The sequence below is a fragment of the Pseudophryne corroboree genome, chromosome 1 (genome assembly GCF_028390025.1).
Source record: "Pseudophryne corroboree isolate aPseCor3 chromosome 1, aPseCor3.hap2, whole genome shotgun sequence".
NCBI classification, from domain to species: Eukaryota; Metazoa; Chordata; class Amphibia; order Anura; family Myobatrachidae; genus Pseudophryne; species Pseudophryne corroboree.
In genome coordinates this window covers 792,582,031-792,599,752 of record NC_086444.1, presented here as the reverse complement: position 1 = coordinate 792,599,752, position 17,722 = coordinate 792,582,031, and the positions used below count along the sequence as shown (strand labels likewise).

The 17,722-nt window shown below is 42.4% G+C and overlaps 1 protein-coding gene across 5 annotated transcripts in view; it reads right to left on the bottom strand.

The window, feature by feature from the left end:
• Positions 1-17,722, bottom strand: part of PPP3CA (protein phosphatase 3 catalytic subunit alpha) — a 356,718-nt gene that overhangs the window by 64,126 nt on the left and 274,870 nt on the right. For all 5 annotated transcript variants that reach the window (XM_063918417.1, XM_063918443.1, XM_063918426.1 and 2 more), the window contains exons 7-8: positions 8,995-9,072; positions 7,644-7,738 (exon numbers count right to left, since the gene is read on the bottom strand). In XM_063918417.1, coding sequence (XP_063774487.1) covers positions 7,644-7,738; positions 8,995-9,072 — 173 coding nt within the window. The remainder of the gene's footprint in view (positions 1-7,643; positions 7,739-8,994; positions 9,073-17,722) is intronic.

Sequence of the window (17,722 nt, the reverse complement as noted above, 5' to 3'; positions counted from 1 at the left end):
GATGACATAATACTTGAGGCTCAAACCACACATATAGGTATTTGTCTCCACAAAGCTTTAATATTACCACACCCAGCTTGCTCTATCTCCTAGTTATATTTCTTCAAATCCCATATAATCTCTGAGGAGGATCAGGAAAGGACATTTTCCCAAAACACATTCTTACGGTTTTAAACAAGTGCATTCAACTGTACATTAAAATGTCAACATGTCAATTCCTTGAGAAATGAATGTAACTGCTGTAGAATTGCTTTTACTTTGAAATCTGCATTTTCCTAATTAAACATGCATGAATTAATCCCATTAATGAGGTCAAGAAATAATCTATTCAAGGCAACTTTTTACGTAGAAAGCTGCATGCTCAAAAAAAAAAAAAAAAAAAAAAGGTAAGGAATTTATTTCTGTTTTCACAAAATAACCTTACAAAAACTTACATTTTAAAACAACTTTAAGCAATGTAGACCCCTCATCATGCATTAAGTTTAAGGGCCTGATTCTGAAGGGGAAGTAAAGCAAAAAAGAGCAAGTACCTGTGCACCATGGCAAAACCAAACAGCAGTCAGTGGCTTATCTATAATGGGTGCAGGGTGTGTGGTGCTCATGGCTCTTCAATACTTAATTCTACAGAGTCCAGCATCAGACATACTGCACAAATGGCCACCACCACATTCTCCCAGAGACCTTTGTATGTGCAGTAAACTCTGGCACTACTCACTTGCACTGCGACTAGTGAGTAGGGGCCCGGACGGCGACTGCACATGTGCTCCTTCCACTTAATCCATCCCTGATTACAGAGCAAAAATAAAGCTGTCTAGTCTCCATGGGCGAAAAAATGTATGTACTTGCACCCCTTGCAGTGCGACATGGTATGTTCCGGTGCAGTGTTACTGTACTTGCTCTTATTTGCTTTACTACAACCTCAGAATCAGGCTCCAAGGGGTAAATTAACTAAAGTTTCTAAAACAGAAATTTGGTGATGTTACCCATAGCAACCAATTAGATGATGTCTATCAAATATTCACATATATACAAATTGAATGATAACCATTGTACAATCTGGACCAGTGCAGATTCCTAAAAACCCCCACCCAATACAGTCTATCAAATATTGTATGAGGTGCATGTTTGTTTCTCTTCTACAAAAGCCGCCGGGCTGCTCAGTAAAGATGAACGGTGCATGCGCGGAGGCTCTGCAAGTGCCGGTCACCAGTCAATAGAGGGAGAGTGAGGATCGCTGGGCAGGTGAGTTAAAACTCTTTCAGTTCAGGGCTTCATACATGCCGTCGTTATCTGAACCCGCTTCACCACAATTGGGAGTTGAAGCGGGTCTGGTTAGATAACGTCTCCCCCTAGTTACAAGCCCATCAAATTTATGGAACAACATAACAGTAATTGAATTGCTCCGTTGGGAACCATCTAAGGGCCGCCGGCACGAAAAAAAGACTTGAATTCTCACCATAGAGGTGAGGCGCAGCGTTAGCCTTTTAATAAATAGGACACTATTGACTAAATATTATACACTGCAGGAATAGCTAAGTGCAAATAAGACAGTAGAGCAAAAATATCAAATTGTGCCAAAATTGTAAATAATAAGAATTTACTTACCGATAATTCTATTTCTCGTAGTCCGTAGTGGATGCTGGGGACTCCGTCAGGACCATGGGGAATAGCGGGCTCCGCAGGAGACAGGGCACATCTAAAAAAGCTTTTAGGTCACATGGTGTGTACTGGCTCCTCCCCCTATGACCCTCCTCCAAGCCTCAGTTAGGTACTGTGCCCGGACGAGCGTACACAATAAGGAAGGATCTTGAATCCCGGGTAAGACTCATACCAGCCACACCAAACACACCGTACAACCTGTGATCTGAACCCAGTTAACAGTAAGATAACAAAACGAAGTAGCCTCTGAAAAGATGGCTCACAACAATAGTAATAACCCGATTTTTGTAACAATAACTATGTACAAGCATTGCAGACAATCCGCACTTGGGATGGGCGCCCAGCATCCACTACGGACTACGAGAAATAGAATTATCGGTAAGTAAATTCTTATTTTCTCTAACGTCCTAGTGGATGCTGGGGACTCCGTCAGGACCATGGGGATTATACCAAAGCTCCCAAACGGGCGGGAGAGTGCGGATGACTCTGCAGCACCGAATGAGAGAACTCCAGGTCCTCCTTAGCCAGAGTATCAAATTTGTAAAATTTTACAAACGTGTTCTCCCCTGACCACGTAGCTGCTCGGCAAAGTTGTAATGCCGAGACTCCTCGGGCAGCCGCCCAGGATGAGCCCCCCTTCCTTGTGGAATGGGCATCTACATATTTCGGCTGTGGCAGGCCTGCCACAGAATGTGCAAGCTGAATTGTACTACAAATCCAGCGTGCAATAGACTGCTTAGAAGCAGGAGCACCCAGCTTGTTGGGTGCATACAATATAAACAGCAAGTCAGACTTTCTGACTCCAGCCGTCCTAACTATATATATATATATATATATATATATATATATTTTTAGGGCCCTGACAACGTCTAGTAACTTGGAGTCCTCCAAGTCCCTAGTAGCCGCAGGCACCACAACAGGTTGTTTCAGGTGAAAACGCTGACACCCCTTTAGGAAGAAACTGGAGACGAGTCCCAGTTCTGCCCTGTTCAAATGGAAAATTTTAATATGGGCTTTTGTAAGACAAAGCCGCCCATTCTGACAATCGCCTGGCCGAGGCCAGGGCTAACACATGGTCACTTCCCATGTGAGATATTGGTCGACAGCATGGTCACTTTCCATGTGAGATATTTCAAATCCACAGATTTGAGCTGTTCAAACCAATATGATTTTAAGAAATCCCAACACTATGTTGAAACCTCACGGTGCCCCTAGAGGCACAAAAAAGCTGTATATGCAATACACCCTTTACAATCTGGACTTTAGGAACTGAAGTCAATTCTTTCTGGAAGAAAATCTACAGGGCCGAAATTTAAATGTTAATGAACCCCAATTTGAGGCCCAAAACACTCCTGTTTTCAGGAAGTGTAGAAATCGACCTAGTTGAATTTCCGTCGTGGAGCCTTCCTGGCCTCACCCACGCAACATATTTTCACCACATGTGGTGATGACGTTGTGCGGTCACCTCCTTCCTGGCTTTGACCAGGGTAGGTATGACCTCTTATGGAATGCCTTTTCCCTTCAGGATCCGGCATTCAACCGCCATGCCGTCAAACGCAGCCGCGGTAAATCTTGGAATAGACATGGTACTTGCTGAAGCAAGTCCCTTCTTAGCTCCCCAGGCCCTTAGTCCTCTGTGAGCATTTCTTGAAGTTCCGGGTACCAATTACCTCTTGGCCAATCCGGAGCCACTAGTATAGTTCATACTCCTCTATGTCTTATAATTCTCAATACCTTGGTTATGAGAAACAGAGGAGGGAACACATACACTGACTGGTACACCCACGGTGTTACCAGAACATCCACAGCTATTGCCTGAAGGTCTCATGACCTGGCGGAATACCTGTCCCGTTTTTTTGTTCGGGCGGGACGCCATCATGTCCACCTTTGGTCTTTTCCAACGGTCCACAATCATGTTGAAAAACTTCCCTATGAAGTTTGCACTCTCCCGGGTGGAGGTCATGCCTGCTGAGGAAGTCTGCTTCCCAGTCGTCCACTCCCGGAAAGAACACTGCTGACAGCGCTATCACATGATTTTCCGCCTAGCGAAAAATCCTTGCAGTTTTGTCACTGCCCTCCTGCTTCTTGTGCCGCCCTTTCTGTTTACGTGGGCGACTGCCGTGATGTTATCCCACTGGATCAATACCGGCTGACCTTGAAGCAGAGGTCTAGCTAAGTTTAGAGCATTATAAATTTGCTCTAAGCTTATTTATGCGGAGAGAATTCTCCAGACTTAATCACACTTTCCTGGAAATTTTTTCCCTGTGTGACTGTTCCCCAGCCTCTCAGGCTGGCCTCCGTGGTCACCGGCATCCAATCCTGAATGCCGAATCTGCGGCCCTCTAGAAGATGAGCACTCTGTAATCACCACAGGAGAGACACCCTTGTCCTTGGATATAGGGTTATCCGCTGATGCATCTGAGGATGCGATCCGGACCATTTGTCCAGCAGATCCCACTGAAGAGTTCTTGCGGGAAATCTGCCGAATGGAATTGCTTCGTAATAAGCCACCATTTTTACCAGGACTCTTGTGCAATGATGCACTGACACTTTTCCTGGTTTTAGGAGGATCCCGATTAGCTCGGATAACTCCCTGGCTTTCTCCACTGGGAGAAACACGTTTTTCTGGACTGTGTCCAGAATCATCCCTAGGAACAGTAGACGTGTCGTCGGAAAAAGCTGCGATTTTGGAATATTTAGAATCCACTCGTGCTGTCGTAGAACTACTTAAGATAGTGCTACTCCGACCTCCAACTGTTCTCTGGACCTTGCCCTTATCAGGAAAGCGTCCATGTTTCTTTTAAGAAAAATCATCATTCCGGCCATTACCTTGGTAAAGACCCGGGGCGCCGTGGACAATCCAAACGGCAGCGTCTGAACTGATAGTAACAGTTCTGTACCAGGAACCTGAAGTACCCTTGGTGAGAAGGGCAAATTTGGACCTGTAGGTAAGTGTCCCTGATATCCAGTGACACCATATCGTCCCCTTCTTCCTGGTTCGCTATCACTGCTCCGAGTGACTCCATCTTGATTTGAACGCTTGTATGTAAGTGTTCAAATATTTCAGATCTCACCGAGCCGGTTGGCTTCAGTACCACAATATAGTGTGGAATACTACCCCCTTCCTTGTTGTAAGAAGGGTACTTTGATTATCACCTGCTGGGAATACAGCCTGTGAATTGTGTGAGGGGGAGACGTCTCGAATTTCCAATGTACACCTGGGATATTACATGTAGGATCCCAGAGTTCCCTTGCGAGTGTTGCTGAAACTCTTGAGATGACCCCCTACCGCCCCTGAGTCCGCTTGTACGGCCCCAGCGTTATGCTGCGGACTTGGCAGAAGCCGTGAGGAGCTTCTGTTCCTGGGAATGAGCTGCTTGCTGCAGTCTTCTTCCCTTTCCTCTACCTCTGGGCAGATATGACTGGCCTTTGCCCGCCTGCCCGTATGGGGACGAAAGGACTGAGACTGAAAAGACTGTGTCCTTTTCTGCCAATCTGTGACTCGGGGTAACAAAAGGTGGATTTTCCAGCTGTTGCCATGGCCACCAGGTCCAATGGACCGCCCCTGTATACGGCAATACTTCCATATGCCGTCTGGAATCTGCCTCACCTGACCACTGTCGTGTCTTCGTCTGGCAGATATGTACATCACATTTACTCTTGATGCCAGAATGCAAATATGCCTCTGCGCATCACGCATATATAGAAATGCATCCTTAAAATGCTCTATAGACAATAAAATCTTGTCCCTGTCAAGGGTATCAAAATTTTCAGTCAGGAAATCCGACCAAGCCCCCTCAGCGCTGCACATCCAGGCTGAGGCGATTGCTGGTCGTAGTATAACACCAGTATGTGTGTATATACTGTTATGATATTTTCCAGCTTCCTATCAGCTGGCTCCTTGAGGGCGGCCGTATCTGGAAACGGTAACGCCATGTTTTTATAAGCGTGTGAGCGCCTTATCCACCCTAAGGTGTGTTTTCCAACTCGCCCTTACTTCTGGCGGGAAAAGGGTATACCGCCCATAACTTTCTATCGGAGGAACCCCACGTATCATCACACACTTCATTTAATTTATCTGATTCAGGCAAAACTACAAGTAGTTTATTCCCACCCTACAAAATACCCTTATTTGTGGTACTTGTGGTATCAGAAATATGTAACACCTCCTTCATTGCCCTTAACATGTAACTTGTGGCCCTAAAGGAAAAATACGTTTGTTTCTTCACCGTCGACACTGGGGTCAGTGTCCGTGTCAGTGTCTGTCGACCGACTGAGGTAAATGGGCGTTTTTACAAGCCTCTGACGGTGTCTGAGACGGCTGGACCGATACTAATTTGTCCGCCGGCTGTCTCATGTCGTCAACCGGCTTGCAGCGTGTTGACATTATCACGTAATTCCATAAGTAAGCCATTCATTCCGGTGTCGACTCCCTAGAGAGTGACATCACCATTACAGGCAATTTTCTCCGTCTCCTCACCAACATTTTCCTCATACATGTCGACACACACGTACCGACCTACAGCACACACACAGGGAATGCTCTGATAGAGGACAGGACCCACTAGCCCTTTGGGGAGACAGAGGGAGAGTTTGCCAGCACACACCAAAAGCGCCATAATGTATATAACAACCCTAGAAGGTGTTGTTTCTATATATGCGCTCTTAATATATAATTATATCGCCAATTTATGCCCCCCTTCTCTTTAACCCTGTTTCTGTAGTGCAGGGGAGAGTGGGAGCCTTCCTCACCAGCGGAGCTGGTCAGGAAAATGGCGCTGAGTGCTGAGGAGAATAAGCTCCGCCCCTTTCACGGCGGGCTTTTCTCCCGGTTTTTAGGAAAACTGGCCTGGGTTAAATACCTACATATAGCCTTAATGGCTATATGTGATGTATTTACTTGCCTCTAAGGTAATCTATATTGCTGCCCAGGGCGCCCCCAGCAGCGCCCTGCACCCTCCGTGACCGAGATCAGTGAGCCGTGTAGCAACAATGGCGCACAGCTGCAGTGCTGTGCGCTACCTTCATGAAGACTGAGGAGTCTTCTGCCGCCTGTTTCCGGACCTCCGTTCTGCCGTTCTTCAGCGTCTGTAAGGGGGATCGGCGGCGCGGCTCCGGGACGAACCCCAGGCTGACCTGTGTTCCGACTCCCTCTGGAGCTCAGTGTCCAGTAGCCTAAGACTTCAATCCTCCTGCACGCAGGTGAGTTGCAAGTCTCTCCCCTAAGTCCCTCGTTGCAGTGATCCTGTCGCCAGCAGGAATCACTGATTAGAAACCTAAAAAAAAACTTTTCTAAACAGCTCTTTAAGAGAGCCACCTAGATTGCACCCTCTCGGACGGGCACAAAAACCTAACTGAGGCTTGGAGGAGGGTCATAGGGGGAGGAGCCAGTACACACCATGTGACCTAAAAGCTTTTTTAGATGTGCCCTGTCTCCTGCGGAGCCCGCTATTCCCCATGGTCCTGACGGAGTCCCCAGCATCCACTAGGACGTTAGAGAAAAACTAATTAGCAGAATTTGCTATCCTTCGGATCGCATGCTGGGAGCCGCCCATCGCTGGGCAAGGCCGCCTAGCATGCTGACCGGAGCCTCCCCCACTTCAACAAGCAGAAATTGCGAAGTGTTCACAATTTCTGCTTGTTAGCTTACCTGCGGCTGCAGGAGACTCGCCGCTAACTTCCTGATCGCCGCAGCTGTGTGTGATGTCACGCAGTCGCCATGATCACGCCCCGTTTGGCCTCCTCCGCAACTCTCCGTCTCCTCCCTGGAAACGGAGCATTGTCGCCCCCCCCCCCCCCCCCCCCCGATTGACAGGCAGAGGCAATCGCATTTTCTGCGCTGCGCATTTGCCCGCATCTTTTTCTCAGAAATTGTGGTTGGATCGCTTATTGTGATCCAACCTGAATAAGGCCCATAATCTATATATTTTCCGACAGTACCACATTTTATTTAAAACATAATAAAAAATATATATATTTCTTACCTTTATTATTGTATACATCTAGGTAATTTGGTGCTGAAAATATTGTAATAAGGGATGGGAAGCCTGTTGTTTGGCTTTTCCTATACATACGATACCTGTAACATAAATAACACAGGTTATAGGTCCATAGTTATATTTTAGGCTAGATGGTTTACTACTAAAAGGAGGGAACATCTTTGGGAGAATCTCCATGGAAGCAAGTCAGATGATTCTTATGAATACTTACTTAATAATTCAAGTTTAAAGCATAGAGACTAAGTGCCCCTATCCACAAGTGAGAATATGGAGACATGGATAGAATTGAATTACTAATAATGTTAGTAACTTAGGGTTGGCCTGGATTTCAATACTCCGAGTGTCGGCATGGTTGAAATGTCGACAGTGAACATGTTGAACTTCACAAGGGTCAATACAATTAACCACGAAGGGGGTGAGTTGCTGATGCAGCGGCGTATAAACGCTGGCAACGCAAAATCACCCTCCCTGCAGCCTGATTTCAGCCGGACTCGCAAATTTTGTATGCAGGGCGAGTTACCGCACTTACTCGCCCAGCAACTAATACCCCCCCCACAATGTTGACATGGTCATTATTTCTACATGACAGTTTTAGGGAAGGGCAAGATTGCCAATGGGGTGGATGGAGCTACTACTACAGGCCTCCACATAAAAATAGGTCCTTCATCATGTCAGCATGATGGCGACCAGGTGCCTAGCTTGCCACACAGTCAACCATGAATCACAAGTATTAAAATTGCACTTCTAGTTTTTCACAAAATTCTGCAATGTTTATTTTTATTTTTAAATGTATTTAGAGAGACAGTCCAGCTAATAGCGCAGGGATGTACACACCCACATAGCACTGATCACAGATCCTTCCCTTCTCAGTATACGCCCTTGTACATTTTCAGCCCCAGGCCCGTGTGACCCTTAATCCGGCACTGGAATAGTGAAAGGTTACTATAGGGGTTAAAGCTCTAAAACAATAAAAACGTCCATGTCAACATTCAGATAATGTTGATATTCTGGTGTTGACATAACATACCACACCCCTTATTTAGAGCTCTATCCATAATTATTGTCAACCCATTTTAATCTAAAACTTTTATTTCTAAAGCAGCTCTTTGTTAACAGAGTAATATAAGCATTTGTAGATCTGGAAATGATTCGGTCATACCAAACAACAGACCCATGCACCAGCGAGGTGTTCAACAGCAACCCTGCTCCCTGCTAAATGATCCTCTGATCTAAATCCTCCCCTGCTCCCTCCAGGTAATAGCATAATAAATTGTAACAACTACAGTATATTTTGCATATTACATAGTAAGTTATAAATTTGAGAAAAATAACTTACCCAGCATCTTGGGCTTCATGAGCTCGAAGTATAGATAACAAGTTATTGTGCTGAAGGAATTCACAGACAGCTGGATAGCTGTTAAGAGAAAACAACAGTGTTCATTAGGAAGCGGCATATTTTATCTTAATACCAACTTAATTAACTTTACTGAAATATATATTTTTTTATTTCAGCTGAAAATTGTGAAATTACTCCATTTAAAAAGTAAAAATACTCTCACTGGCCACATATATTTCAGCTGTATTACAAAATATCTTTAATATTTTAGCATTGGAAATAACTGCTATAACCTAAGACACTGTTTTGCTCATTTAATTATTCCATTAACAGTATGTGATCTTGCACAAACAATAAAAAGGTAAGGCTACATTTTGTGGATCTTTGCTGCTGTAATTGTTGATGGTTGATGGTACCCTCCTTGGGAAGATCTACACATGGGGATGGAAATTATGACGACAGCATACATATTGAGTCCTTGAAAGAAACCCAGATAAGTTTGAATACAACTGATTTTCCCGTGAGTAGGGTACACTTCACATCAGCAGTTAAGAACACTTTTCTGAACATAAAAGAAACCTTTATGTGCTTCAATCTAACCCATTGTTGTGTGAGTGGGGTATGCTTACCTGCCATCTAAGCGGTCTATTGCATGTTGGTGTTCCAAACACTGTGGTGGATAAAGATACCTTTATATGTGTGATATATTTTTTGAAGTGTGAGTCAGGGTACGCTCCTTCGTTGGACTAGCCCACCACCTTCTGGAAACTTTTCTGTGTTCATTACACAATAAGAAGGACAGGTGGGGAAATGTAATAGGGTGTGACAATCAGGAAGTGAGAGATTTTGGTAAAATTTTCCTTTTTTTTTTTTTTAAATTGACAATCATTTAAATAGCAAAACCAGGTTGATTTTGCCATTTAAATGATTGTCACTTTAAAAAAAACAGGAGAATTTTACCAACATCTCTCACTTTCCGATTCTCACACCCTATTACATTTCTCCCTTGGTGTTTGTTAAAAACTTTACTACACATGTATATATTGTTCTTTTTGCATGCGGACATCGCCCTGAGAGAAGATAATTGTTAAAGGAAAAGGAAAGGCTCCTGAGGCTGTTCCACGAAGATCTTGTCCATCTACAATCTCAGGGACGTATCTTGTGGCATATATTTGTATCAGTATTGGTAAAAAGCGCCTTCTATTTGAGTACCACAAATTTTTGTGTAATAGGTTGTTGTTCTTTGAACTCTTGGCGAGGTTCATCTGTGGTGAATCAATTTGCGGGCTGCACCTAGTGCGCCATTTACCAGGGATTCACTAACTTTTTTCATTTTGTAGGTAAGACTACATGTTTAGTTTTGTTGTTTTCGAATATATTTATATTCCCAAACTAATAATTTTTATTAACTTTTCAAGTGCAGTCTGGTATAAAGACAACCCTACAACATGGTATTTCTGTTTGACCTGGAGATTTCACCCGATATTGAAACAGGGGCATAACTCACATTATAAATCTTGCAGTGAGATAAAATGGAGAGACAAAGTACCAACCAATCAGCTGCTGTTAGTTTATAAGATTAGGGGAATGACCACTCATATACCGTATCCTTCTTTTTCCTATTTACGCTATAGATATAAAGAAAGGTTTTATTTAAATACATTTTCTTTTATTCAAAAATTTCTTCTGTTGTTCTCTTTTGTGATCATCATCCTTAAAAGGCGATTGTGGTACCAAGATTGTGGTGATACATGTACAATGTAGCTTCATATGGTCACACCATCCACTGCTGGCGATAGCCAGCAAAGGTAATCACCACCGATATCCAGTGATAACTATCGCTGTCTTAAGAGGTTGTTAAATGTTTGTGCCCATTTATTTCCCTTTTTAAAGAATAAAAGAAAAGAATAAGCAGGAGATTTTGTGGGTGGAGCAAGAGCAACCTGCAGCCATTCAGAAAATTAGACTGTTGCTAGAAGCTCAGCTGACTCCTGTGTGTCCATGTGTAGCCAAGTTTGAAGTGGATGAGTCTCATTTAAGCATTTCTAGCAGTAAGAGAGTAGTGACACCAGGCTCCTGCCAAAACAGTGTATGTAGATCACTTCCTATAAAAACAGGTCTGGCCAACCTGTGGCTCTCTAACTGTTGTGCCTGGCCACAACTTTGATATAAGGGAATACTAAAATGGTGAGAGATGTGTAGTTTCACAACAGCTGGAGAGCTTTTATAAATTTGCATTTGACAGAGCAAAGCTCATACAACCAAATGTTTTCATTTTCCTTTAGTAATTACAATTGCTGTGAACACTCGGTCTATAAATTGGACATGAACACCATTCCTGCTCTACTGTCATTACTCAGCAATAAGGGATGCTTACCAAGCCCACAAAAGCTACATGCACATGACACACATCTATGTAGCCATGCACCGAGTTGCACATTAAGCTAGAGAGCAGAGTAACCTAACACTACCCAGATGTATACAAGCTTTGTTTCTACAGCTGTTTGGTCCCCTAAATCAGCCATTGATACAAGAAATGACATAATGTTTTAAAATTTAGCAAAGTAGATGCACTTATATAATCCCTGTAATAACCAGAGCAAAAATCACAAACAAAATAATATTAATGTGTGGGTATGGTTCAATAGACAGGGATGAAACTAGTATATTTGTCATCCAGGGCAAGACGGTAGTTTGGCACCCCCACCCTCCTACTCCGCCCGTTTTTAGACATTTTTGCATCACAGTTTAACAGAATAAAAGACTTTCTAATAAACAAGAAGAAATCCTGCTAAGTATCTGGTAATTAACATTCAGTAATCGACAAAGATATCACCAATAATTCAAGTCAATTCCTCCAAGGGGTCAAACATATATAGTCAAAAAAGCAAGTGAATAACTAATTTTCAATGTGAAATGCCTGAGTATTATGTATACAGTCCAGAGACCTGCAATCCTTAAATTGCCTAACCAGCAACACAATATTGAATCACAATTCGCCTGTACACACAAATTATATCCTGCTGTTTGTGCTGCAGAGGTTTATATAATGGGATCGCTCCTCAGTAGCACAGGACATTAAACAAATAGCAAAGAGTTTTAAAAGATCTTGGTATCCTAATCGCTATTACTGCAATCCACTAGAGTGAAAATATCTATAGTTTCCATTAGCTTGGTGTGTCACTGGCCAAGCATACCGTGATGTATACATTAGGCATCACCTTGCACACTAGCTTCTTTGCGGATCTCTGTCTCCCCTTCCCATGTAGTCCGGTGTGCAGCGTTGATACGTCGGTTGCTGCTGAGATTAATGTGCGGTGTCTGCCTGGCACCACTGTGCACTTCCTAGTGGCTGTGGAATATACGGCTACTTCCTGTTTCACTCTGAAGGGTCTCTGATGTTTGGGGTCACCGCTCTGTATGTAGAAAAGTCGTTTTCACCCTTCAGGGCTTCATTGGGGATCAGCATCCCCTGCACCTATGGTAGTTTGCCACCGGTATCTTCGCCCCCTAGAATCTGGCGCCCTTGTCGCATGCCCCCTTAGCCCTCTTTTACCCACCAAAAACCCCTATTAGTGTACTGCTTTGTTCGCCACGCTTCAGGCTAGATGCCTAAATTCGCTACCGCTGCGCTTAGCACAGGTTACTAATCCCAATTGTAGTCCACGTAGAAGGAAGGATAAAAAAAAAAAAGGAAAAAAAAAGGAAAAAAAAAGGAAAAACTTGTGTCTGCCATTGTCATGTCTACCTTTTGATCCAGATGACCTACTGACTGTAGATCTTTTTAATGTAGATCTATCAACCGGATACCTAATCTGTATAGCGATTTTCTCCTAACTCTACAGATCATGTGATATAACATCTTTGTCCATGTAGACACCCAACAGCACCATGAAGTCAAATGTATATCTCACAAATATATTCTAAAATTAGCTTATTTACTGCTTTAGAACAGAATATGCCTGCTTATGCTGGCAGGGGATACTCAAACCGGGCCAAGGATTGATACTAAATAAGATGCTGAGAGTTCTTCAGAGGTCCTAAAAGTACTGTACGGTACTGTAGTTCCTACCTTTTTTTTTTTTTTTTTTGTACTGGAAACGAATTCTAAGTGTAAATTACTTTTTCAAAAACATATTTCCAAAACTAACCATAAACTGATACTTCTCAAACTACACCATGAATTACGTATTAGGTTTTGATGGAAACAGACAATTTACAACCTTTTGTGCTCAATTCCCCAGAAACCACAGACATCATGATGGTTAAACTTTCCCCCAATGCACCTCTACTCTCCTCTGACTGCTTGGCTTGTTAGATACAAGTTGAGAGGATGTGGGTATTCTTCCCCTATGTACAGTGAAAATTGCAGGGGAGCTGCATGGACATCCTCTTGGTTTGCTTCCAACAGGCTAGGAATGAGATAGAGGAGAGTGGGAATAAGAAAGAAAGAAAGAAAGAAAGAAAGAAAGAAAGAAAGAAAGAAAGAAAGAAAGAAAGAAAGAAAGAAAGAAAGAAAGAAAGAAAGAAAGAAAGAAAGAAAAAAAGAAAGAAAGAAAGAAAGAAAGAAAAAGAAAGAATGAATTGTTGTGCAACACTCAGCTGCCTCAAAGATACTGGCCAAGAACAGTAAGTTTTCACTTACCACTTTACCAGATAGTGGTTAGCTGTGCTACCTCTAGTGTTAACCCAAAGAAAAATCATACAGATGTGCAAGGGCATAGTTACCACAGGTGCAGGCAGTGCAGCTGCTATGGGGCCCAAAGCTGAGAGGGGCCCACCTTCCCTGTCACAGTTACATGTGTTGTATACATTTTTCATCATTGTGTGATACATAGGGGCCCTTAGAATCAATTACCTTGGGACCTGCAATATATCTAATTATGACCCTGGACCTGCTCATTGTAATGTGGTATAAAATGCACTGGAGGGCATTATAATGTTACATAATGTGAATTGGGGCACTGTAATGGGGCACAATATGAAGTGGAAGCACTGTAATGTGGCATAATATAAACTGGGGGCACTGTAATGTGACCTAATATGAACTGGGGACACTGTCATAATGTGAATTGGGGGTACTCTGTGGCATAATGTCTACTGGCAGCCGTACAATGTGACATAATGTGAACTAGGTCACTACTATAGTTCCTAAAAATAAACTAGGGCACTGCTATTGGACATAACATTAACAGGCACTACTATGGTTCCAAAAATAAATGAGGATATGATTATGGGACATAAACTGTAACAAGTGATGCAGAGAAGTGTCTCTCTAGAAGCATTTGGACAGGGTCCCACTCAAAATGTTGCTACACCCCTGCAGATGTGTCCTCATGCACCAATCCGTTTTGGGCCATAAGGAGCAAGATACATGGCAAGACCCATGTGTAGTGATTCCTGTGCTGTGTAGGTTTTCTTCAACTCAGTGCCTTAGTTTTTTTCCGTTTTACCTTGGATTGTGTACTTTTTCCTCAATTGTGCTACTTTTTACATCATTTTACTTTTCTAGTTTGCTGATAATGTGCTAGAAATGGAAAATAGTTTTAAACATGTACAAAAAGTCGCAGATAAAGCACAACGGAAATTTGTGAGAAAAAAAAGCCATGGCCACTGCATCATAGTACTTCAATACACAGATTCAGACTCCTTCGTAGCACAGATGTACAAGTGTCAAATGTCAAATTAATCAGTGCCGTCTCATGAAGCAGTTCTGGCATGCTGAAAAGGGCTGTTTGGCGTGACTGCGGCAAGAGTGCACATCTCTATTTGGCTGATTGAGAAGTGTAAGTGGACCCCACTGTATCTTCAACAAACCCTTATTAACACACAGTATCACACTCGTTTTAGCACTGCCTGGACACAATAAAAAAAAAAGGGAATTTTTTTTCGAGAAAGTCTTGAAAAATTAAATTAAAATAAACCTAAAAATAAGAAATGAACAAATAAAAAAACAAAAACTTAATACTACAGTGACAGTGCCATGAATAAGACTCCAAACCTGCTATCAATGGAAACTCTCCACATCATACTCTCAAACCAATGCAAAAATGTCTAACTTGCATCCACAAGAGGGCAAAACTATCCATTCACAATACACAGTTACCCCAGTAGATCTTACACTGTTATTCACCCTACAATTTGTTTCCTACATGTATATACAAGCTTAAGTCAATGCAACTGTTACAATGTTTTATTCAATGACAATACAATAAAAAAAACTTCCTCTATTTCAGTATGCCTAATAGTGGGAACTTTGCTAAATGCTAGAAATATGAGAAATTGTAAAAAAAACAAAAAACAAAAAACCTGTAGATTGCTAAGCATGCCATACATGTGTCAGTTCCTGCTGTACAACCAGACTGCTTCTTAGTGCTATTCAGCGTGTTATTGTGGTTGGAAAATGTAAAATTACACATAAAACAAGTTTTCTCCAAACATACAATTAATCATTCAATGTCCTTAAACAGGAGACTATGATCCTGCATTGAAGCAAGAAACATTAGTTGTTAACCCAGTTTTCCTATATTCTGGTTGCTGAGTGGATCTTTCCCACACCCAAATAGGAAATATATTTGTTAAATGGCTGAGCTCTGAAAATTATGCATATCAGGTTAAACCCTGAGAGAAGAAAATTGTTTTCTTCAAAGCAAATAAGCAAATTAGGAGAGACATATTTTTCATAAGTGCCAGGAACAAAGGGAAAGGAAACAGTGATTTTCCTCTGATCAAAAGAAGTAGGTTTCCATGAAACGTATAGAGAATATATACCAGTACAGTCACAGACAACACTGACCTCATTATACTTAATGCACAAAACATTTATCCAATTGCATCTAGGTTAATACACTGGAACATAAGATGTTGCCATGGTAACAGCTGCTTTAAATGGATGGCAAACAATAAGTGCTATAGCATTTTTTATTTAGTCAAAACCCAAATATTAGTCCCATCGCTGTTCCATAAAGTAGCAACAGTAGTTCTACCTCCAAATGTAAATGGTCTAGGGGGAGATTTATCAAAGCTTGGAGAGAGATAAGTGCCAACCAATCGACTACTGTAATTTTTCAAACCTAGGGGTCTATTTACTAAGCCTTGGATGGAGATAAAGTCTCTGGAGATAAAGTACCAGCCAATCAAATCCTAACTGTCATGTTTCAAGCACAGCCTGTGGCATAGCAGTTAGGAGCGGATTGGCTGGTACTTTGGAGGACATGTACTAAACAGTGCTAAAAGTGGAGAAGTGAGCCAGTGGAGAAGTTGCCCATGGCAACCAATCAGCTGCTCTGTATATGTTTATAGTATTAAAATTATAAATGTTACGTCAATGCTGATTGGTTGCCATAAGCAACTTCTCCACTGGCATACTTCTCCACTTTTATCACTGCTTAGTACATGTCCCCCTTTATCTCCAGCGACTTTATCTCCATCCAAGGCTTAGTAAATAGACCCCTTAGCCTGTAACATGGCAGTTAGTTGCTGATTGGTTAGTACCTCATCTCAATCCAAGCTTTGATACATCTCCTCCATGATGATGTGTACTTTCTTGTCCTTACAGGCAACTAAATGAAACAAACAGGAACAGACGCCATAATGCTGTGGTTTCACAAAACCTCCAAACAGCAAGCTATTTGTACACCAAATGTCACCAATTTGTCAGGCTGTACCACTCCTGGAATTTCAGGTATGACTATTAGCTCATAAACAGTATGTACAGTTGTCATCACTGCATTGGGTCAGCAGAAGCCCTAATACACTAAGATTATATCTAAGTTAGAAAATGACAATTATTTAAGTTAAACTAGTTTGAGCCATAAAAAAAAAGTAATCACATAGACAACAATTAACATGTTATTTATGATCTGTTATCAGTATTTTTTATTAAAATAAGATATATACAGTAGATAGACATTGTCATGCAAGTTTTTCAGTAATGTTTAAAAGTGTGCTTTACTAGGGGCAGAACACGTTTGTTATTAGACATCATCTGCAGCACATTAATATTTCCAACCAGGTGTTAGAACATGCACAGTAGCAAAAAAAGGTTTATAGCATAGCAGCACTGGCTAGTTATCGTATTAATACGCTGATCTTGTGGTAAACAGGAGAGACAGCCGCCAAGGGCTCCATGCCTTAAGGGGCCACACGCAAATTATGGGGCAGGCAGGGACTGGAGTCTTGCGGGTCCCCCACTGCTGGTCGGATCACTAGACTCATAATCATGATGTAAGGAGAGGAAAAGAGCCAAGTAGAAAGCCACAGGCTGAGCGTTAGATAGTGGAAGGAACATTACAGAGCAGTGACGAGAGGTTTTCACCAAAACAAGGAATTTCATACAGAGTTGGCATTTCATACCACAGCCATGATAAATCCAACTTTGGTGTGAATCCAATTAGCTGCGATGATCTTGCAGGTGAGAGTCATTGCGGCAGTGTCCGCACTTTATGGCAGCCTGAATACGCACAAAAGTGCTCGCCACCCCATAGAGGTTCGAGCAATCTTGAGTGAATTCAGGCAGAATCCTGGCTGCAAAAGCTGCGAGATCAGGGTGCAGTTGCCGGCATTTAAATGCTGCGGCAATGGCACTTCGCACCCTTCGCAGCTAATTGGATTGAGCCCTTGCTATGATTATTTGGAAGTAGGTGGGTGCTCTGTATAAATATTATTGGCTAAATGGCAAAGGACATTACATGCCAACACCTAATAATGCCAGATAGGGGTGTGTCCT